This window comes from Urocampus carinirostris, chromosome 17, assembly GCF_059441175.1.
Source record: "Urocampus carinirostris isolate Australia breed hairy pipefish chromosome 17, RoL_Ucar_1.0, whole genome shotgun sequence".
NCBI classification, from domain to species: domain Eukaryota; kingdom Metazoa; phylum Chordata; class Actinopteri; order Syngnathiformes; family Syngnathidae; genus Urocampus; species Urocampus carinirostris.
The window spans coordinates 10,059,174-10,081,729 of record NC_142365.1 but is presented as its reverse complement, the minus strand read 5'-3'; the positions used below and the strand labels follow the sequence as shown (position 1 = coordinate 10,081,729).

The 22,556-nt window shown below is 42.4% G+C and overlaps 1 protein-coding gene across 6 annotated transcripts in view; it reads left to right on the top strand.

The window, feature by feature from the left end:
* nbeaa (neurobeachin a) overlaps positions 1-21,934 on the top strand; it is a 145,041-nt gene extending 123,107 nt beyond the window's left edge. For 4 of the 6 annotated variants that reach the window (XM_088321790.1, XM_088321789.1, XM_088321786.1 and 1 more), the window contains 14 exons: positions 102-214; positions 434-574; positions 2,668-2,787; positions 2,847-2,999; positions 3,082-3,246; positions 6,992-7,081; positions 7,395-7,587; positions 9,483-9,554; positions 9,636-9,791; positions 14,314-14,484; positions 14,562-14,663; positions 18,131-18,327; positions 18,400-18,551; positions 20,854-21,934. In XM_088321790.1, the coding sequence (XP_088177916.1) occupies positions 102-214; positions 434-574; positions 2,668-2,787; positions 2,847-2,999; positions 3,082-3,246; positions 6,992-7,081; positions 7,395-7,587; positions 9,483-9,554; positions 9,636-9,791; positions 14,314-14,484; positions 14,562-14,663; positions 18,131-18,327; positions 18,400-18,551; positions 20,854-20,944 (1,916 nt within the window). In that variant the 3' untranslated portion in view covers positions 20,945-21,934. The remainder of the gene's footprint in view (positions 1-101; positions 215-433; positions 575-2,667; positions 2,788-2,846; positions 3,000-3,081; positions 3,247-6,991; positions 7,082-7,394; positions 7,588-9,482; positions 9,555-9,635; positions 9,792-14,313; positions 14,485-14,561; positions 14,664-18,130; positions 18,328-18,399; positions 18,552-20,853) is intronic. The other 2 variants (XM_088321788.1, XM_088321787.1) reach the window with 1 other exon arrangement.
* The last annotated feature ends 622 nt before the right edge of the window (positions 21,935-22,556 follow it).

Below are 22,556 nucleotides of genomic sequence, written 5' to 3'. Positions count from 1 at the left end.
TCCCTCCAGGTTGGCCCCTTTTTGGGTAATGTGGCATGCCTGATATTGTTACATTACCACATCATTTTTGAATGAGTTTGACACTGTGTGGCATCCCACAGGGAGGACTTACAACGACCTGAACCAGTACCCAATTTTCCCTTGGGTTCTGACCAACTACGACTCAGAGGAGCTGGATCTTACCTTGCCCGGCAACTTCAGAGACCTTTCCAAGGTTTGAGTGCTCTTTCTGTCACTGAAAATTCCGAGGGGAGCCAGATTAGGATTTTGGCTGGGGTTGGCCTTTTCCTATTGGTTGTTGAGGGAAAGTTTGTTCCAACTTAAGTTTAGATGTTTTCCCCTTCTATTAAAAATGTATGAGACGTGACGGGCTACCATGTATTCTGTACCGCAGTAATTTATTTATTTTTAAACCCTTTTTGGCTTCCTGCAGCCTATCGGCGCCTTGAACCCCAAGCGGGCTGCATTCTACGCGGAGCGCTACGAAACTTGGGAGGATGACAATGCGCCACCCGACCACTACGCCACCCTTTACTCCACGGCGCACTCCACCCTTATGTGGATGCTGAGAATAGTGAGTAGACTTCTTTTACCTCAGATTTGAAGAAGTATTTTACCTGCTGCCGCCATCTCCTGGCTTGTGTCATCATTGCAGCCTCTGTCAGCTAGTCCATGATTCGCGTGCAGGTATGGGCATTTGTTAGACAAGCTCGGATAAATGATTATTTCATCTTTTTTGGGGTTTGGGATGGAGTTTGGACTGTACTTGAAGAAGGCCTTTTCTTACTTTCACCATTTTTATGCCTCACAAACAAATGAACTAAAAAAAAAACACCCAGAGGAGTATGATGTCACTCTCCACCAATTATTCCTCCGAGCTAATGTGTTCCGCCCCAGACAGCTTTGCTAAAAGTAATGAACAGTAAAAACAGATAGGTGCGGTGTAAAATAAAGCATAAGGGCTCTTTGAACGTTGTTGGGCATTGTTAAAAGATGGTTGGTTGGTTGAATCCCTTAACAGTCATAGGGGTGCCATTTCCTGTGCTGTGTTTTGGGCAGCCTGGTGGCGCCCATCCCTAACCATATGTTTCCACCTGGTCTTGAACCGGGTATCTTTCACATGTTAGGCAAATGTGCTAACCGCTGCACTATGAAAACAAAATATCTTCTAACATTTTTAAAGGTACATTGTTTAATATTTGACCACTAGATGGCACTGTATTGTCTGATGCGAACGCAAACCATTGCAAAATGACCACCGCGTAGCAGAAAGTCGGACAAACAAGGCAGCGACTATTGGGTATGAATTCCGCTACGCAAAAGAATACAAGATTCTCGACTTATAAATATTACAAAGATTAACGTTGGTATGATAGTTCATGCGTTTTGCCTATTTCTCAAATCAATGTTTTTTACAAAGTGAAATATTTTTGGACCACTAGGAGCCACTAAATATTACACACTGTCCCTTTTAGGGACACCTCAAACGATCCACCCCACCTTAACGGCCAGAACGTCCAGACATTTAGTCATCATGGTTTTCACTTGACCAGGACCTGAATTCAAACCAGTGTTCCCTCTAAGCTGCGCGCGTGCGCAATTGCGCACTGCTCGCACATTCTCAGCGCACAAGCAAATCTAGCCAGCGCACAAAAATGAGGGCTCAAAATTACTACTTAAGAAACGACTTAAGTCAAAGTTGCAGTGCATGAAGGTAAAAATACACGGGTTCCCCTGACGTTGTGTCCTAAATGCGCTATTTTGAAGTCAATGTCGAACGAAGTTGAAAAGTAAAGTCAGTAGAGTTTGTCGAGAACCGGCTTCTTCAGCTCGGCTCACTAAAAGGAACCGGCTCTTTCGGGTCCTAAACGGCTCTTCAGGTTGTTTTTGCTTCTTTAATCCCAACATGACCAAATATTATGTAAAATTATGCACAGAATGACTTAAAGGAATGGGGTTATAGAATAAAAAAGAAAAAAATATCAAAATGAAAAAGTAGTGAAAAGCTGAGAAAAAAGAAACAAAAGGAAGAGAAAAAAAAAAAAGAAAAATTTAGAAAAAAGCCAGAAAAAAAGAAAAGAAAGAAATGTAGGAAAAAATTAAATAGAGAACAAAAAGAAAAAAGTAACCGCTCGGAAAAAATAAACACAATGAGATTTTTTTTAAAGGAATTTTAAAAAAAGTAGAAAAAAAAACACGGAAAAAAGAAGAAAACGTTTGTGTTGCATTCAAATAATTTCCAATGATATCAAGTGAATCTTGTTGCCAACATTGTACTTCCACTCAAAAATGTGATTAAGTACAGTTCTGTATCTTACAACCGACTCAATAAGCCCCCAAAAAATGTTAATATTATGCGACAAAATATATCAGGAAATAAAAAGAAATGGATATCTTGTGAAAGAATTGTAAGAACAAACGGCGTCTGTAGGCCGTACAACCTTTGCAATAGTACATGAGTCAATTCATTCAAAAGAGAAAAATCATTTTGCATTGCCGGAAACTTGATGTCAAGTTTTGGACATGTTTGATAATGAATTATCCTGCCACACTTGGAATTGCTGTTGCTCACTGTTTTTTTAAGCATTGCTCACTGACTTTGTGTGAACGCTCAGACCCGTAAGGAAAATTAGAGGGAACATTGATTCAAACTGTTTACATTTACAGGAGCCCTTCACCACCTTCTTCCTCAACGCCAACGACGGCAAGTTCGATCACGCCGACCGAACCTTCTCAGGCATCGGACGTTCGTGGAGGAACTGCCAGCGGGATACGGCTGACGTGACAGTAAGGCATCAGCTTGAGGCGTCCACCGGCCCCCACCCTTATGTTGGTTTTCCCATCAGGAACTAATACCAGAATTCTACTACCTGCCCGAGATGTTCGTCAACAGTAACGAGTACGAGCTGGGCGTGCGCGATGACGGTCTACCCGTCTGCGACGTGGAGCTTCCCGTCTGGGCCAAGAAGCCCGAGGACTTTGTCCGCATCAACCGTATGGTGAGGTCGCCTTAGGATGGAACGTAGCGTCTCGAGTCGTGCTGCTGCGGGCTGTAAAAGCATGCTCCTCCTCACTACCTAGGCACTGGAAAGCGAGTTTGTGTCATGCCAGCTACACCAATGGATCGACCTGATCTTCGGATACAAGCAGCGAGGCCCCGAGGCCGTGCGGGCTCTCAACGTCTTCAACTTCCTCTCTTATGAGGGTGCCGTCAACTTGGACAGCCTGGATTTGGCGCAGCGGGAGGTCTGTGTGAGGCACCTATGCTTTTAGGCATAGGGAAGAAATGAAATGATCTGCATTTTTGTAGCGCTTTTCCAAAGCGCTTTACAATGTGCTCCACATTTCCCAATAGCGGCCTTGCAGCCATGTAAGGCGCTAACCTGCTTATTGGGATTATTGGGGGTTCAGTGTCTTACCCAAGGACACTTCGACATGTAACACAGACGAGCCGGGATTCGAATTGGGATCCCTTGATCCCAAGACGTGCGCTCTACCTCCTGAGCTACTGCCGCCCCATAGAAGAAAAGCTACTGGAAAGTTTCTATGTTTGAAGAAATGACAACAGAATCAAAATGTGTTTTAACACAAGCATTATTGCCGTGCGCTCGCGTGCCTGTCATAGGTTGCCGACCCCTGGTCTAAGGAGCTGGATGAGAAATCCTAAAGGCGGTTGATATTTGTTTCCTCAACCAGTTTTATTTCTATTTCAGTTAATGACCGGTCGTCTACTCCAACTTTGGTTGATAAAGCTTTTGTAAGCTGCAAAATTTCCTTTAATGCGCACTAATCCACCTAAAATGGACAGACAACACAATAGACAACATTTAACATAAACTATAGTAAAAGAACACTCTTATTTGGTCTAAGGCAGCAACCTTTTCAGTGAGGAGTGCCACTCTCAAATTTCCTTGTAAATCAGTGTGCCACACCAAGAATAATGACTCGCACAACATTTTTTTTATATCCAACTGAGCTGTCATTTTACACTAGTCCAAATAGACGGCATGGACACACATTGAAATCACATAACTGACCTATTTATCTAGCACTATTCTTGTTCATCAATAAACTAAAAAATGAATGTGAGCACGCATGGAAAGGCCTTTTGACCACAAGAATCAACCATTCTTCATCAACAATGAACTACAATCAAAAAAACAAGTGATATGGACAGCTACCATACTATTCACCAATGAAATCTTATGGCAGAAAATATCAAATTGAAACACACACGCCAGCCCCCACTCTTGACATTTAACACTTCTGGCTGACATGGGGATGTGTTTTATTCTTGTTTTTGATTGTCTATTTGTTAGGCAAGCCACCAAAAAAACCTCCGAGCTCGAAAAGAACGCTTCTTAATATGTTTGCATGAAGTAAAAGATTTTCCGTGCTTTGCTATGCAGTGAGCAACGGCGTTTTTAGCAGTGACAATGGTTTTCAGGGTCTGTGTTTGCCGTACCTGGAGACAGCGCGTTTTAATGTCTCCGCCTTGTCAGACTCATCCTTGAATTCATGTTCATGTTTTGTCTCGTTATGACGTTTAACCCTTGAAGTGCGAGGTACAACGCTCTCGAGACATAATGCACAAACAGCATGGTCATTTTTTTTTGCACAAAGCCCCAGTCATTTGTCCACGCTGGCTGAAAAGAACAAGATTTTTTCGCTGGAGGAGCGTCATGATTCATTCGTTTATCGCACGCGTGTGTCTCGTTGGCTGGGTCAAAAAATGGATCTCCTCGGCGCCGCGCAGACACACGCTCACAAACCGAGCAGAGGAGGAGGGGCGCGACCGTAAAGCCTCTAAACAACACGGCGCGCAACTGAAAATGCCAAAGTTTTAGGTAAATGCGCTTCAAAGAAAAATAATCATTATTATTTTGCCATGCGCCCGCGTGCCTGTCATAGGTTGCCGACCCCTGGTCTAAGGTGCTGGATGAGAAATCCTAAAGGCGGTTGATATTTGTTTCCTTAATCTGTTTTATTTCTATTTCAGTTAATGACCGGTCGTCTACTCCAACTTTGGTTGATAAAGCTTTTATAAGCTGCAAAATTTTCTTTAATGCGCACTAATCCACCTAAATCGGTTTCAATGTAGGAATCTAAAGTCACACAAAGATACACTTCAAAATTTTCAATGACAATTCAAATGAATGACAAGACAGTTCATCAAAGAACACACTACAGTGGAACCTCGGTTCTCGACCATAATCCGTTCCAGAACCCTTTTCGAAAACCGATTTGGTCGATCACCGAAAATCGTTTTTCCCATTAAAAGTAATGTAAAATCGTTTTAATCCGTTCCAACACCCTGAATGTTTACCATGAACGTAAACATGAAGCTAACCCAGGCTAATCGTACGTTCACGTTAGCGTAATCTTCCGTACGAAAGATTACGCTAACATGAACGTGTAAAAATAAAAAAAAGGATTATGAATAGGATTTCTTACCTTTGTGGTGGACGGTGGGGAGAGAAAAATCATCAAACGTTTTTCAACCTCTTCCAAAACTTGCAACAGTTGCTTATAGCGCTAACTTCCTTAGCCGCATCACTCGATTTCACAGCCTCCTTATTCTTTACTATCGTACTGATCGTAGATTTAGCCATGCTGTATTCACTAGCAAGATCGGAAATTCGTACACCTCTTTCATATTTAGCTATTACGTCTTTCTTAAAGGCAATAGTTTTACGAACAACTTGTCTTTTTTCACCTGTCCTGCTTCCACCGACCTTTTTCGGAGGCATAATTAGGGGCTAAAACACCCGTACGCCGCTCAGCATCGCACCCTAGCGTACCGGCGTTCGAACTCCGATTTTTTGACCGAACAGCGAAGCAAGAATTTCTCGAAATTTTTGGTCGAACACCGATTAGTCCGAACTGAGAGGCGTTCAAAAACCGAGGTTCCACTGTATTTCAATGTTGTCTAATTCAGGGAATCCCAAATCAATGTGTATATACTTTGAGCACACATTGATTCTCAAATTTCGGCAGTCCACAGTCAAGAGTAAAGGAATTAATCCTATCCCTATTGCAACTATGATGTAGATCCTTGTTGGATTCTTGGTGTGGGTATCTTGCCACTCGGATCACCAAAATGTCCAATCGTTCAAGGAATCAAACAATTTTCCCGGGAGGGAAAAGAAGCTGGCCAAAACTTTTCTAGATCAGGTTGTTCGTCCTTAGTGGAGTGAAAAACTAAGGTTTTCCAATCGATGTGAAGGATTGTAGTTCATAATCGCAGGTTCTGTTTGCTGTCTATGCTGGCATGCATGCTCTGCACGCACCAGAAATGACAAAAGCCGTGCTATCGGCGCTAACTATGATGTCTATAATGAATTTTGTGCTATCGGCACTTCTATGATGTCTTTTTTATGAAACGAATGTGATGGGGCATAACAAATCGTTGTTAAGTTGATTTATTTCGTTCGATGCTGAAGTTATATGATCAAAAATGTACTTCAATGTGTTTATTTAAAAGTTGAATTATCATTTTATTTTGTTATCTTTAACTCGGGGCAGCACAGCGGTGCAGTGGTTAGCGCGTGTGCAGCACAGTTCTAAGGTCTTGGGAACCTCCTGTGTGGGTTCAAATCCAGCTACCGGACTTCCTGTGCGGAGTTTGTATGTTCTCCCCGTGCTTGCGTGGGTTTCCTCCAGGCACTCCGGTTTGCTCCCACATTCCAAAAACATGCTTGTCAGCTTATTTGGCCGGTCCAAATTGTCCCTAGGTGTGAATGAGCGAGCGAGTTGTCTGTCCCTGTGTGCCCTGCGATTGGCTGGCAACCAGTTCAGGGTGTCCCCTGCCCACTGCCCGATGATTGCTGGGATGGGCTCCAGCACCCCCCCGACCCTACTGAGGATAAGCGGTGCAGCTAATGAGATGAGATGAGATCTTTAACTCCCTTCTTAGCGAGGGGTTACTTGAGGATCGATCACTGTTCCCACTTGCCGGCTGTTTATCGACTGACGCTTCTGTCTGGGGCAGGTGATGGAGGCGCAGATCCAGGCCTGCGGGCAGATCCCATCCCAGCTGCTCATCGAGCCGCACCCGCCTCGATCCTCTGCCATGCATTTGGTAAGACACGGCACCCAATCGCGCACGTCTGTCCTCACTCGCCACAAAATGTCCGTCAACTTGAGTTTATCTAAGTTGATGCAACAGCAAGCGAGTTGACGTCGTTGCATAGATCTGTGCCTCTTTAGCCTCCCCACGTCGTCCATGTGGACCCGATCCCTCGTTCCTTTTTGTGAACCCGCCGTGACCCTTGCTTCCCGCTAATCTTGCCTTTTTTCCCCTTCCTCTCCTCCCTGGTTCTGTCTCTTAATCCATTTCCATACCCCCTGCTCCTCCTCTTCCTCTCTTTGGCTCTCTCTGTCTGTCTCACCAGTGTTTCCTTCCTCAGAGTCCTCTGATGTTTAAGGATCAGATGCAGCAGGACGTGATCATGGTGCTCAAGTTCCCGTCCAATTCTCCTGTCACGCACGTGGCCGCCAACACGCTGCCACACCTTAGCATCCCAGCCGCAGTCACCGTCACCTGCAGCCGCCTCTTTGCCGTCAACCGCTGGCATAACACTGTTGGTGAGTCTGTTTGGTCTGTCCTACCACATTTGTAGCCTTACTGGATATTTGAGCTGAAGATCACGGCTTAAGGAAACCGAGTTAAACAATGTAAATTCTTTGTTGTCGATGAACCTACCATCCCAGATATCGGATTTGAAAGGAATCAGGAGCAGCTGTATAGAGTTCCAAAATGAAATTGCATCATTCGAGTTGTGCTCCTTGTTCTAAACAACAATAAAAATGCTTTTGAATCACAGTATATCAGATTACCGTATTTTCCGCACTATAGGGCGCACCGGGTTATAGGGCGCACCCCCAAAAAATAGTTTTTGGTCCTATATCTTCCATACATAAGGCGCACTGGATTATAAGGCGCTACAATCGGAACGTGGACAAAAAAGTCAGATAGTTCAGTCCAACTTATTACCCCCTTAACATTCCGAAAGCTTGCAAAGAAGCAAATACGTGTCGTAGACACGTGCGGATGCGGTGTCCGTACGATGTCACTCAAATGCATCAGTCCAAATATAATTCGGAAGGTTAAAGTCTTGGGATTCAAGAAATGCCAACCATTCCTTAGTTTCTATTTTCTTTTTCGCTCGCAACTTTACTGTGCACATGACAATAAACACTTGGAATTGAGTTTAATTTAAAAAAAGACCCATCACAGAAACCTCTAGATCACTCTGAAACAAGATACTGGGAAAATATATAGCCGGAGTAGCTCACCGAAGTCGTTGCGTTCAATAATAATGTGCAACCATGGTCCTCTTATATCCGTGAGTGTAGTAAATCCAGGAGAGTAAAATATTTACAAACACAGAATAGTAAAAAATGTTTCCTCATGCCGTAGACAACCAAACTTGCTATTCACATTCATCTTTTTCGGCCAATTGCAGGCTTTGTTTTGCCCCTTTAGCCTATGCGAGCCTGTAAATGATAAAAAGGATCCGCCCCCTCCACCTCCGAATAACTTTAGCCAATAGTGATCGATTCAAATGATGATTGACACATTGGCTGGGAAATGAAACGCCGGCATATGTATCCCAGCATACACCGCGGACCATATCGCCTACGAGGAAAAATCTAGTCGGCGGCTGCTTGCCTTTGTTGCGAGACCTTGCGACTTAATATTGATCCATATATAAGGCGCACTGTATTATAAGGCGCACGGTCAGTTTTTGAAAAAAATAAAGGCTTTTAGGTGCGCCTTATAGTGCGGAAAATACGGTATACTAAATTGCAGGGATCGTACGTGAACTTGAAATCCTTGAAAATCTTTGAATTTTAATGTTGTGTTTTCATTGTAAAGTGCTTACATTTTGTGTGAAAAGTCTGCTTAAAAATGACGCCGACACTGCTCTCTCGTAACCTCACTTTGCTATTGCATTTCTTCATCCCACCTGATTAACTGCAGCTGACATTAGTTAGTATGGCATTGTCTGATGGACTATCATCACCACCTACGGATCAATCCCAAGAAACCAGGTGGAAGCCACACCTAAACAGGGCACTATGAAATGTGCATCGGTGCACGGATTACATATCAATTATGAACATTTATTATGGGCCATGCCAAAATTGAAGGTAGTGTGCTAATTATAACAGAAAGAACTTCCTGCAACTGAAAATGTATTTTCCCATAACTCCTAGAGATGACTTTCAAAAACAAATATATTTGGGATTTATTCAAGCTCTCAAAATCCTGTTTTAATGAATGCACACACAAAATTCAAAATCGCATATGTAAATCGCAGATATATCTGTAGCTTTGCAAAATATATGAGTCACACCAGGTTTTTTTTCTTTAATGGTACTGTACGGATTGGTAAAAAACCCTGTAATTGAATGATATACATTTTGAGTTGAATCGTTGAAGAGAAGCCAAATATCTTTTTCTCGACTACTTCCAGGCCTGCGGGGGGCGCCGGGATATTCGCTGGAGCAGGCTCATCACCTTCCTATCGAGATGGATCCTCTCATAGGTCATTCTGCTTCTCATATTCTACCAGAAAATAGCACGCCTTCAGATGTGGACTAAACCTTGAGTCTCATTTTTCCTCTAGCCAACAACTCTGGCACCAACAAGCGTCAGATCACGGACCTGGTGGACCAGAGCATCCAGATCAACACACACTGCTTCGTGGTCACCGCCGACAACCGATATATCCTCGTGTGTGGCTTCTGGGACAAGAGCTTCAGGGTTTACTCCACTGAGACCGGTACATTTAAGCTCCCAGATCGTCCTCTAAATCAATGTTTCTCACCCTTTATACCAGGGGTGTCAAACTCATTTTAACTCGGGGGCCACACGATAGAACAAACATTCTGTCGGGGGCCGGACTAGTAGATTAAAGAGGAAGAAAAAGAGAGATAAAGAAATAAGAGAAAGAGAGAGGGAAAAGGAGAGAGCGTGAGAAACAAAAGTCGTGAGAGAGGGGGAAAAGAAAGGGAGAGGAAGAAAGAAATCCAAAGAGAAATAGAAAGACCGAAGGAGAGAAAAGAGAAAAGAAAGCGCAAAGGGTAGGAAGAGAGAAAGAGAAAAGAGAGAAAAGGAAAAAAGGAAGTTAGAGCAAAATAAGTTAAAAAGACAGAGAGAGAAAGAGACAAAGAGCAACAAAGGAAGAGAAAAAGAGAGACACGGAGAGTGAAAGAGATAGAGACAAAGAGTGGAAGAAAAGGGGTGGAAGAGAGAGAGAGAGAGAGAGAGAGAGAGAGAGAGAGAGAGAGAGAGAGAGAGAGAGAGAGAGAGAGAGAGAGAGAGAGAGAGAGAGAGAGAGAGAGAGAGAGAGAGAGAGAGAGAGAGAGAAATACAAGTACAGTGTCTTTGTTCGACATATTTCAACCTGCAGCTCGTTTTTCTCTTGCGCTTCTCTGACTCAATCCCTTAGCGGGCCTTATCTGGCCTGCGGGCCGACGGTTTGACACCTGTTCTTTATACAAACCGCCACCCAAATCAAGAACATATTCCCACTTCTTAAGTTTATTGAATGAAAAAAAAAATGCAGTTTTGGCCAGAGATGATAGGATATTCTTGTTTATTTATTTATTTATTTATTTTTACAAAATGACCTATGTAATGTCTTCAAGTAATAATTTTCCCTTTATTGCTCAATTAGCTGCATTTTTAAAGAAATCCAAAACGCTTCACTTGAGTGGCTTCAGCTATTTTTACCAGAATTAACATGCACAAACATAAGAAAAGGGTGGAATTATTACCAACGCTGCCCTACTTATTAACAAGATAAGTTCCAGATGATCGTTCGAAAGTTAAATTTGTTTGTAATTTGCTTCAGTGCTTTATTTTGTATGTTAAAGGTTCATATAAGTATGTTTAAGGCTTGTATAAGTAACCTGTATTGCTTTTTACTAAACATTTCATAAAATAATATGCTCTATTTAGAAAATTCTAGAGTTGAGTTTATTACTTTTGGAAGATGAGTTTCAAGAGTCAGGCGACTTCCTCCCCCGTGGTAAAATGTGGCCGAAAAATTGCGTTCCGACCATTTTATCGACCGCATCAAGCTTTCTTATTCCACTTTCTTTTCATAAGAAACGGCTCCCATCTTCTTTACACTTTATCATTCTTTACACACGTGTCAAAGAGGCGGCCCACGGGCCAGATCGGGCCCGCTAAAGGATTGAATCCGGCCCGCGAGACAACCGAGAAGCCCAAGAGAAAAACAAGCTGCAGGTTGAAATATGTCCACTTGATGTTGCCAAAGAAAGGTGCCTCGAACAAAGACACTGTACTTGTATTTATTTCTCTCTCTTTCTTTTCCACCCCTTTTCTCCCACTGTTTCGGTCTTTTTCACTCTCTATGTCTCTCTTTTTCTCTTCCATTGTTGCTCTTTGTCTCTTTCTCTCTCTGTGTTTTAACCTCTTTTGCTCTAACTTCCTTTTTTTCCTTTTCTCTTTCTCTCTTCATACCCTTCGCGCTTTCTTTTCTCTCCTTCTGTCTTTCTATTTCTCTTTGGATTTCTTTCTTCCTCTTCCTTTCTCCCTCTCTCACGACTTTTTATCTTTTGTTTCTCACGCTTTCACCCTCTCTCTCTTTTTCTTTCTTTGTCGCGCCCTCTCTCCTTTTCCCTCCCTCTTTCTCTTATTCCTGTATCCCTTTTTCTTTCTCTTTAATCTACTAGTCCGGCCCCCGATAGAATGTTTGTTCTATCGTGTGGCCCCTGAGTTACAATGAGTTTGACACCCCTGCTTTAGACCAACCATATTAAATGGATGCATGAGATGTTAAACAATAAAAATGTCAAAGTTCTTGGCGCGCTGGAGATACAGTATAGAATGTTTACAAAACAACTAGGAAGAGGAAGCCGGATTTCTTCTTCAGGGTGAATGCTGGGTGAGCTCTCACAGCGCCGCACGACGGTAGTGGCGGAAAGAAGCCCTACAATAATGTCCTGTACTCGGAAAAAAGTGCACAATACAAAATCTAACTTACAGCAATGTCCGGATATTTTTCGACACCCCAGATAAAATGATCGTATCTACCTGTCAGGAGGACCAGAACAGAGCAGGAGACCCCAGAGCGTTCGTTACAAGTCTTTATTTTGGGGAAGTGTAAAGGGTTAGCGGGAGACGCGATGACCGTCGAACGTCAGCAGCAACGCCGTGAAGACAACTTCGGAACATGTAGCCAATCGTAGCGTGGGACGGAAGCAGGTCGAGTTTACCGGGACTGGAGAGAAGATCGTAGCGTGGGACGGAAGCAGGTCGGATCGGAGGCAGGCAGAATCAGGTAAACAAGTCAAGAAGACACAGGTAAATCAGGAGAGTCAAACGGGGTACAAAAGTAATCCTCAGACGAAGAGGTCTCGGCGTAGCGTGCTTAAAATGGGAACATAAACCAATCAGGAAGCGCATTCCAGCGCGTCAGATGATTACCCCAGGTGGCTCCACTTAGGTAATCATGACACTACCGTTTTTCGTGAGTCGAATGGTCGGAAGTAGGGGAGCTTCTGTATCTATAACTCAAAGTATTTACTTTTAGCAGAGACATCCCACTCACTAAAATGAAATAAAAAAATCAACACTGCACCAATTTTCTCTTTAGCTGTATTAATCCAACACTTCAAATTAAACAAAGAGTGAAATTCAAAATGATTCAAGTACACAAATTGAACTTTTTATCCTTTATCCTATCAATAGGTAATTCCTGATACTTTGCTTATTATGTCCCTCGATTCATCCATTTGTAAGGTAAAATGACCACCTGCTTTAATTCAGTCTTCAATTCCTTAAATTATTTTGTCATTCAGGCATGAACATCTCTCACTTTCAGGAGAAACATTTGAAGTCAAAAGGGTGACCTACGTGAATTGTATAGATCCGAGGAGAAAATGTTTTGAGGTGGGGAGGGATGGGCTTATGAGTTTTGCTCGAGTGAATCAGGCATTTGTGATGGTGCGTTTCAATTCAAATCAATGTAGTTTGCGCGGGCAGGAGTACTGTAATTATTTGTGTGTACCGCAAATTAGACTTTATCTCATCATCAAACTATTTTTAATTACCGAACAGGAGATGAATGTTTTGGAATGGAGAAAACAGAAAGTGGTACTGAAATATATAAGATAGATAGATAGATAGATAGATAATTTATTCATCCCTGTAGGGAAATTCACACTTCCAGCAGTCTACCCTGTTGTTTATTAACAGATGAACATGATGCCCTAGGGGTGCTTGTTGCGGAGTGGATGACGTCACACGCTAGTCCAAGAGTTCGACATCCTGCGGCAGATGGAAATCTTTTCTTGTGTCCAGGGATACACCACCTCGTGTTAGCAAGTCCGCCTCCTCTCCGATTCCCCCCGGCTTTCGTGTCTCTGTTTAGCGGCGTTGAAGCCGGATTGCTCCGGGTAGCTCCGGGTGGCTACACGTTAGCGTCCGGAATGCTAAACGTGAGCCACGTTTCCGCAAAACACAGCAACTGCGCTCCCTGTGCGCTTCGATGTTTTCCACCAGCGCTCGATGATCTTATTTGGTCGTGAGTTCGCATTTACCATGATTACGGACGGTACCGAAGACTTATAACGCCGCTAGCCGCTTCGCTAGCTCCGGCTCTTCTTCCACGATAGGCCCCTTCATCACGCCGGCACGAGAATTCTTCAGGGCAAGGAGTTGAAATTCCTTGAATACACGCATTTTTTGTGCGCTAAAACCCATGTCCCATAGGATAGAAGTAATCCATATTGTAGTTGTCAAAACGGGAAGAAAAAACACCGAAGATAGGAGCAGACAATAAAACAATAGGGCAGCTGCTGGAAAAGGCAGCCGCTCGTGGCAGCGCCGCTTTATTACCAACAAGTAAGCAATAAGCACAAAAAAGCACGACCAGGAAAGCAGCTCTTTGGTATATCTGATGAGTCGGTCTTTGCAGGACATGGAATATAGACCTCGTGAATTTCCCGTTGGTTTTGTTAAAAGTTGTCAATATGGATAGAAGACTTGAGCTGTACCGCTAGGTTGCTGTGACTTGTCCTTGCTGTGGCGACTCCATATCTAAAAGCACTCTTGCACACGTTAAGCAGTTCGAATCAATGAAGACTATTGAGTCTCGCGTAGTCACATTGGAGGCAGTGTCTTTTTCTGTGCTGTGAAACGGCGCGTGCCATGTCGCATTCTCAGGGCATCATCGCCACCTCCTGTTAAGGAGTGGGATAGACTTTCAGCTCTTTATTTTTGCGACCCACCAGTTGAGGAAGACTTTTCTAAAGGTTTTACCCTCTCCACAGGCAAGTTGACCCAGATCGTGTTCGGCCACTGGGATGTGGTGACGTGTCTGGCCCGCTCTGAGTCCTACATCGGGGGAGACTGCTACATTGTGTCGGGCTCCAGGGACGCCACTCTTCTTCTTTGGTATTGGAGCGGGCGGCACCATATCATTGGGGACAACCCCAACAACAGTGAGTTTTTAAAAGAGTAGAAAAAGATGGGGAGTAGAGACTAACACTTTTTTTGTCTTGATTTTCTGTCACTGCAGGTGATTATCCTGCCCCTCGGGCCGTCCTGACGGGTCACGACCATGAAGTGGTTTGCGTGTCCGTCTGCGCCGAATTGGGATTGGTCATCAGTGGGGCCAAGGGTAAGACGTATGGTTTTGGCTCTAAGATTATACCTCGATTCTTTTGTTCTTTTGAAATAGGTCCGTTTTTAGGTGATTTATTTTCTGTGAAATATTTCTTTAAGCATATACCCCTACCAAGCCCATTCGACATGAATGAATATAAAATAAATGATATACAGACGCTGCCTCTACTTACGAACAATCGTTTGTAAGTTGAATCTGTTCGAAGTTGTTTCAGTGCTGTATTTTGTATGTTTAAGGTTTAAGTCTTGTATAAGTAACCTTTATTGTTTTGTACTAAAAAATAAACATTTCATAAAATAATATTGTCTATAATGATAAATAAAGTTAAGTTTAACTTACTTTTGGAAGATGCGCTTCAAGAGTTAGGCGAATTCCTCCTCCGTGGTAGAAAGTGGCCGGAAAAAGGCGATCCAACCATTTTCTCAACCGCATCAAGCTTTCTTATTCCACTTTCATTTCAAGGGGAAACTGCTCGCCTCTCCTTTACATTTACACCAACCATATTGAATGGATGCACGCTTAAACAATAAAAATGTCAAAGTTCTTAGCGCGCTGAAGATACAGTATAGAATGTTTACACACCAACTAGAAAGAAGAAGCGCATTTCTTCTTCGGGGTGGATGCTGGGCGACCTCTCACAGCGCCACACGCTGGTAGCATACAGTAATGTCCTGTACTGGGAAAAAGGTGCACACAATACAAAATCTAACTTACAGCAATGTCCGGATATTTTTCGACATCAAATGATAGTAGCTACCGTTTTTCATAACTCCAATGGTCGTAAGTAGAGAAGAGTCTGTATACTTTAACAGGGCGAAAAACTGTTTTTTAAATTAAATCTGTTTTGCACTACTCACTAAAATCCAAAATAAGGTTAGGGTTCTTTAGAAAAAAGTTAAAAAAAATCTACTACTGTACGATGAAAAGATAATCCCTTTGATGGAAAAGGGTAGAAAAATGGACTGATCTGTATTTTGTTTTCTATATTTTTCTTAGAAATAAAACAATTTGCTTCACAGCAATTTTGTATATATGTATATAATAAGCATCTTATTATCAATCCAATATTATCCTTTAAGTTTTTAAGAAGCTACCTCATATTCGTGTTTGAAAATGAACGATCCAATCTTATTTTTTAACTTTTTTTAAATAAATTTACCATTTTACGAGTAGAAGGAGCATGTTATCAAATTTGTCATTTTTAGGGACTCACTAACCCAAGGTCCACTCATAACTCAGATTGTTTTATGGGGTCTTAACGTTCTATTTATTAATTAGTTTCTGTACTATCTTGCTGAAATCACGGCCCCTTTTTATTATGAATAAAAATAAGTGCTTTTCCTGGGTTTGAGTAAACCAAATTGTATTCTAACTAGGGCTCAGAAAAAACTATTATTTTAATTGTCAATTTGTCATGAACTATTGAAAGGATTAGTCAAATAATTGGGTTTTTAATTTTCTTATGTTTAGCATGAAGTTGATGTAATTACGTGCCAATTGATAATAAACACAATAGAAATCCATCTTTTATTAAAGATACTGTAGATTCGTACAAAAACTAGATAAAAATGCTTATCTAAAACGATTTAGCTGTGCTCGATCAGTCGTTACATAAATCCTTGTATAAACCTATGTCCATTTTTTTAGTGACAGGCCACTAAATAATACATTAAAATCAAGTAAACTTTATTTATCCCTGTTAACCACAAAGAGGCACACGAGCAGAAGTAGAACAGTAAATCAAACAAATATAATATCCATTTTGTGAAGTACATACAGTGGTCAACCGGAAATCTGTAACAAAAATACTTAACGATTCTCAACGGCTCGAAATTTTACGGTTTTAACAACTGACGTTTGTTCTTCTGACTGCATTTAATTTCAAATAGGTCTGTCAGGCACGGTTTGGCATAACGCTCAAGCTCTATTTCATAGCGAAATATACATGTATCAAATGTGCAATGTATGTCATGAAAACAGTTTTGGCTTGAACGTCCCTTGAATCTTACAGAGGCGAGTCAGATTCCGTTTCGTTTAAGTGTCCAATGTGGTCTTTAAATGTTCATGTGTCTCTAATCTACCGCCATGATACGCAAGGTCTGCTTTGCAAAATTTGTAAGTACCGTATTTTCCGCACTATAAGGCGCACCGGGTTATAGGGTGCACCCCGAAAAAATAGTTTTTGGTCCTATTTTTGACAAACATAAGGCGCACCGGATTATAAGGCGCTACAATGGGAACATGGACAAAAACAGTCAGATAGTTCAGTCCAACTTATTACCCCCTTAACATTCCCAAAGCTTGCAAAGACGCAAATACGTGTCGAGAACACGTGCGGATGCGATGTCACTCAAATGCATCGTTCCAAATATCATTCGGAAGGTTAAAGTCTTGGGATTCAATAAATGACAACCATTCCTTAGTTTCTATTTTCTTTTTCGCTCGCAACTTTACTGTGCATATGACAATAAACACTTGGAATTGAGTTTAATATAAAAATAGACACTCCATTCCATCCATTATCTGCACCGCTTATCACAGAAACATCGAGTTCAGTCTGAAACAAGATACAGGGAAAATATATAGCCAGAGTAGCTCACCGAAGTCATTGTGTTCATAATAATGTGCAGCCAATGTCCTCTTATATCCGTGAGTGTAGTAAATCCAGGAGAATAAAATATTTACAAATACAGTATAGTAAAAAATGCTTTCTGTATGCCGTCAACCACGTGCTATACACATTTTCGGCCAATTGCAGGCTTTGTTTTGCCGTTTAAACCAATGCCAGCCTGTAAATGATAAAAAGGATCCGCCCCTTGACCTCTGAATAACTTTAGCCAATAGTGATCGATTCAAATGATGATTGACACATTGGTTAGCCAATAAAACGCCGGTATATAAATCCCAGCATACACCGCGGATTACTTGGCTTTCGGAGGAAAATCTAGTCGGCGGCTGCTTGCCTTAGTTGCAAGACTTTGCGACTTAATATTGATCCATATATAAGGCGCACTGTAGTATAAGGCGAATGGTCAGCTTTTGAAAAAAATAAAGGCTTTTAGGTGCGCCTTATAGTGCGGAAAATACGGTAGTCTTTTTATACATATCCAGATCACAATGTTTCTAAATATTAGAAGTTTTAGTACGCGTAGTTAATGTTGACATCGGGAATTCTGTATGTTACCGCTCGAAACAGAGCAGAGATTTTAATCACGTAGAGATGCCTCACTCCGTTGGGAAAACGTGTCTGGCGACAATAGTCGACGATATAATTTTGTTGTCGACTATTTCTGTCGTCGATTTTTGTCGACAACGTCAGCTAATCGTTGCAGCCCTACCTGCTCCTAGGCAGTGTGAATCGTATTTATTTTGTCTAAACTCAGGATAAAATGGTAAGAAAGTTAAACGCCATCTTCCATGAAGAAAGCCCTTTGAATATTAAGCTCCTCCCCTTTCCTCAGAGGGTCCATGCCTGGTGCACACCATCACTGGCGACCTCCTGAGGGCGCTGGAGGGCCCCGAGCTGTGCCAGCATCCTCGTCTTATCTCCGTGTCCAGCGAGGGCCACTGCATCATCTATTACGAGAGGGGCCGCTTCTGCAACTTCAGCATCAACGGGAAACTCCTGGCTCAGATGGAGGTCAACGACTCCACGCGGGTGAGCCCCACCGGACCCCGAGTCGATTTGCTAGTTTCGAGTCTTCGTTTCCAACCGCGGTCTTCGGTCCAGGCCATCCTGCTTAGCAGCGACGGGCAGAACTTGGTTACGGGCGGCGACAATGGCGTGGTGGAGGTATGGCAAGCCTGCGACTTCAAGCAGCTTTACATCTACCCAGGATGCGATGCCGGCATCCGTGCCATGGACCTGTCTCACGACCAGAGGTAGGGGAACCAATCCTTCAGTTGGATATTTACCTAGAAAAGTGTACCATGGGAATTTTCACCCTAACTATTACACGGGGTTCGTACAGATGCTTGAAATCCTTGAAAGTGCTTGAATTGTGGGTGAAGTGATTGTTGATGCTTGAAATTGTTGCCATGCTTACAGGCATTCAATAGACCACTGATTAAAAAAATAAAACAAGTCTGCTTAGAAATGACGCCAACACGCCTACTCTGCTGACTTCGCTTTGATTAACGGCAGCTGGCATTAGTTCGTTCATCGCCCCCTAGCTTCCCACCCAAGAAGACAAATGCATCAGATCAAGGTGCTTGGGAGGCTAACGTTTTAATTAACGTTGGCTAGAAAACGGTAAATAGAAACAATGGCCAAAACAAGACACAAATCCACGCACAGCACGCTACAAGGTCTAAAAAAATTGAAGATTGGCTTTGGAAGTCCTTAAAAAGTGCTTGATTTTGGCCATGAAATAGGTTCACAGTAGATCCCCCAGGATGGATTATTAATCCATTCAGAGGTGGGGCCTGTAAGGTGAAACTGTCGTATGTTGGAGAAAGAAACTTATGTTAATTAGCCAGGTTTCCTTAATGATTAAAATACAACTGTACGGAATGTAGCGCTTTCCTACAAATTGTAGCTCCAGGTCATCCGTTTCATGGGTAACGGATCTCTCGTTGGTAAGATACAGGCTCTCCAGGGGTGTCTTGTTTCGTTGCCATACCAGCATGATGTACTTGCAACACTGCAATTGCTTTCTCTCCCGCTTCAGTTCCTCCCCGGACCCGATAACAATCCACGGAGCACCCTGTGGTGACCAGTAATTTCTGCGCTCTTCTGACTTTCCTCAGAGTCAGATTTGATTGTTTCATTTATTTTCAATGTAATGAGCAGCTAAAATACTAGCTGTCACTGTGCTTCGCAATTTCTTTTGGGTGGACTCATTGACTTGTGCGCCCCGCTGCTCTTTGTCTGACAGCACACACCGGCCTATGCCCACCCAAAACACACAAGCTGCCCCTTGATTGCATTTCCTGTGAGCTGTCTGCTGCAGAACACAATGCAAGATATGTTGATATTAATGAGATTAAAGACAATTCAAATTCTGATAAGCAGTGTACCAGCGATAACCAAAGCCAGTGTCTGAAACCCATGACAAAAAGTTAGCGGACACCAGGGCAGGCAACTCTGAAAAGTGGTCTGCCCAGCCATAAAGTTGCTTGCCCCATTTTTCACAACTTGAAACACAATATAACGACTAATCGCAAAAAAAACTTGTTGTTGCAAAGTATTAAGGATTGATAATCAGAATATATAACAGAACAACACTTTAAAATTAAGTTTATTATAAATCTACTTATAACATTCATTGCATGTATATGACATCGCTGTTTTCCATCTGCCATCAGTATGTACCTGTGTTTACTCACCTTCAGTCATCCAATGTTTGCGTTGCGTCGTCTGCTACAAGCCACGAGAACTCCTCTTTCCACGATGCCTTTAATGTGCGTTTACGTTTTGTAGCGTCATCAATTTTGTTAGCTTCTTTTGAATCTTTCTTCTGGGGCTGAGGTTTTGGCTTGATTCCTAACCACTTATCTATTTTTCTTGTGTTCTCTGTGCGTCTAAATAATATGCAAATGGGCGACCTTATAAGTCCGGAAGCAGGAAGTTATTCGAAGCAGGCTTCTGATTGGCTGCCGAGTATGCAAATTACCAAACGAACCGAAATTCCGAAATTTCCAAACTGAACAAAGATTTCGAAATCGGAATAATACAAAATAATTGTTTGAAACAAACCAAAACCTTTTTTTTCTTTTTTTTTTTTCCTTAAAAAAGTTGTCTGCCACCTGGGCGGAGACGTCTTGTAAGTTGTACGCCCGACGTAAAAGATGCATGCCCCGGGCATCCGGGCAGAGGTTATTTCAGACACCGCCAAAGCGCAAAGTAGCGACGTGTCTCTGTATTTTATTGCAGACTGACAACATTTTTACGAAGCAGACGTGATTCTGTACTGAAGGAAGATAAAGGCATGGTGGGAGGGAGTTCAGCCAATTGCATATCGGCTTCTTCACGTAGCTTTGATGCATAACATTCGCAAACAGCCTTCTTAAACGACGTCGTCAGGCATTTTAGAGACGTAACTCGCAGCGTCAAATGTACAAAGACTATAGGGTTTGATTTTGGGGGGGTGGAAGAAGGTTTTGTGGATGTGGTATGGTGGAGGAGCCCCAAAAAAAACCCAGAGGTTTATAGAACACCCCTGATTTTTTTATTTCTTCTCAGAACGCTCATCACCGGCATGGCGTCCGGCAGCATCGTGGCATTCAACATCGACTTCAACCGCTGGCACTACGAGCATCAGAACCGCTATTGAGCAGGTACACTAGAAGACCACGCGAGTTTCCTTAGCGTGTCCTCTCACACGCTAAAACACACACTAAAAACATAGAAGCATACACACGTGAAGTCGCCACAACCCAAAGACAACACAGCCCGAGAGAATGCGGACCGGCCGCCTGTGCTGGCGGCCCGGATTCCGCTTTAACGCTTTGGGGAGCCGGACACTCTTCGGCGGAGCTCATCCGCCATTTTGTATGTTTTGATTTTGCTGTAAATAGCACACGGCCTCTATTTTTTCGTGTGCGTGTCCTTTAATTTATTGCCGCGACGGTCAGAAAGTCGAGGACGGTGATGGTTTTTGCCGGAGATGTTGCCACCCGGGATAAAGTCCTCCCTCTCCTCCCCCCCCCACACACACACAAACACTCTTGTAATTATTGCTTTTTTTCCTTTTCATTTCGTGATTGTCGTGTCAAATATGTACATAAAAGGTCTCGCCCACGCGCTCGTATTATTGAAAAACCTTATTTTGTTTGTTTTCTATTTGCACTTTGCACCAATCACAGGTTGTTGTTTTTTAAATGATCGCAAAACGGCCTCTTTTATTTTGAAAGGGGGAGGGTAACGGTCACGATTGGGATTATTCTTACGACAGGCCGGCTTTTTTTTTTTTTTTTTTTTTTTTTTTTTTTTTTTCTCTCTTCTCTCCCGGCGGCCGGGATGAATTCTTTGTGCATCGATGTTTGTATTTAAACGCTCACGTGTGAAGATTTTACAGCAATATGAACGATGAGCGCGGACTCGCACGTACGAAACCCTACACACGCAAGCACACACGCATCCAAGAAGAAAAAAAAAACACACACGGAGAAGAAGAAGAAGAAAAAAAAAGGTGAAATATTTTTGGATCTATGAAACCCTTAAAAAAAACTATTGTATTCATGTTTTATTGCAAAGATGTAAAATATGACGTGCGAGTTGGGAAAAAAAAAATCATGATAAGAAAAATAAATTATGCAAAGAATTTCAAGTCTTTTGCCTTTTTTTGTTGTATGAGAATTTCTTAGATCAATCCAAGAAAAACTGCATGATTTTCCTTTTTTTTTAATTCCCGGAAACGTGCTGGAGTTTTAAAAAAAAAACCTTTATTCATACATTTGCTTGAAAACCTTGAAAAGGCTTGACTTATGTTAAAATTGCTTGAATTTTGGGTGAAGTGATTGTAAATGTTTGAAATGAATGCCATGTTTATTAACAAGTCTGCTTAAAAACAAAACCGACACTGCTCTCAGGTGGTTTCTCTTTACCAGCGCATTACCGTATTTTCCGCACTATAGGGCGCACCGGGTTATAGGGCGAACCCCCAAAAAATAGTTTTTGGTCCTATGCCTTCCATAGAAAAGGCGCACCGGATTATAAGGCGCTACAATGGGAACGTGGACAAAACAGTCAGATAGTTCAGTCCAACTTATTACCCCCTTAACATTCCCAAAGCTTGCAAAGACGCAAATACGTGTCGAGAACACGTGCGGATGCGGTGTCCGTACGATGTCACTCAAATGCATCGTTCCATCATTCGGAAGGTTAAAGTCTTGGGATTCAAGAAATGCCAACCATTCCTTAGTTTCTATTTTCTTTTTCGCTCG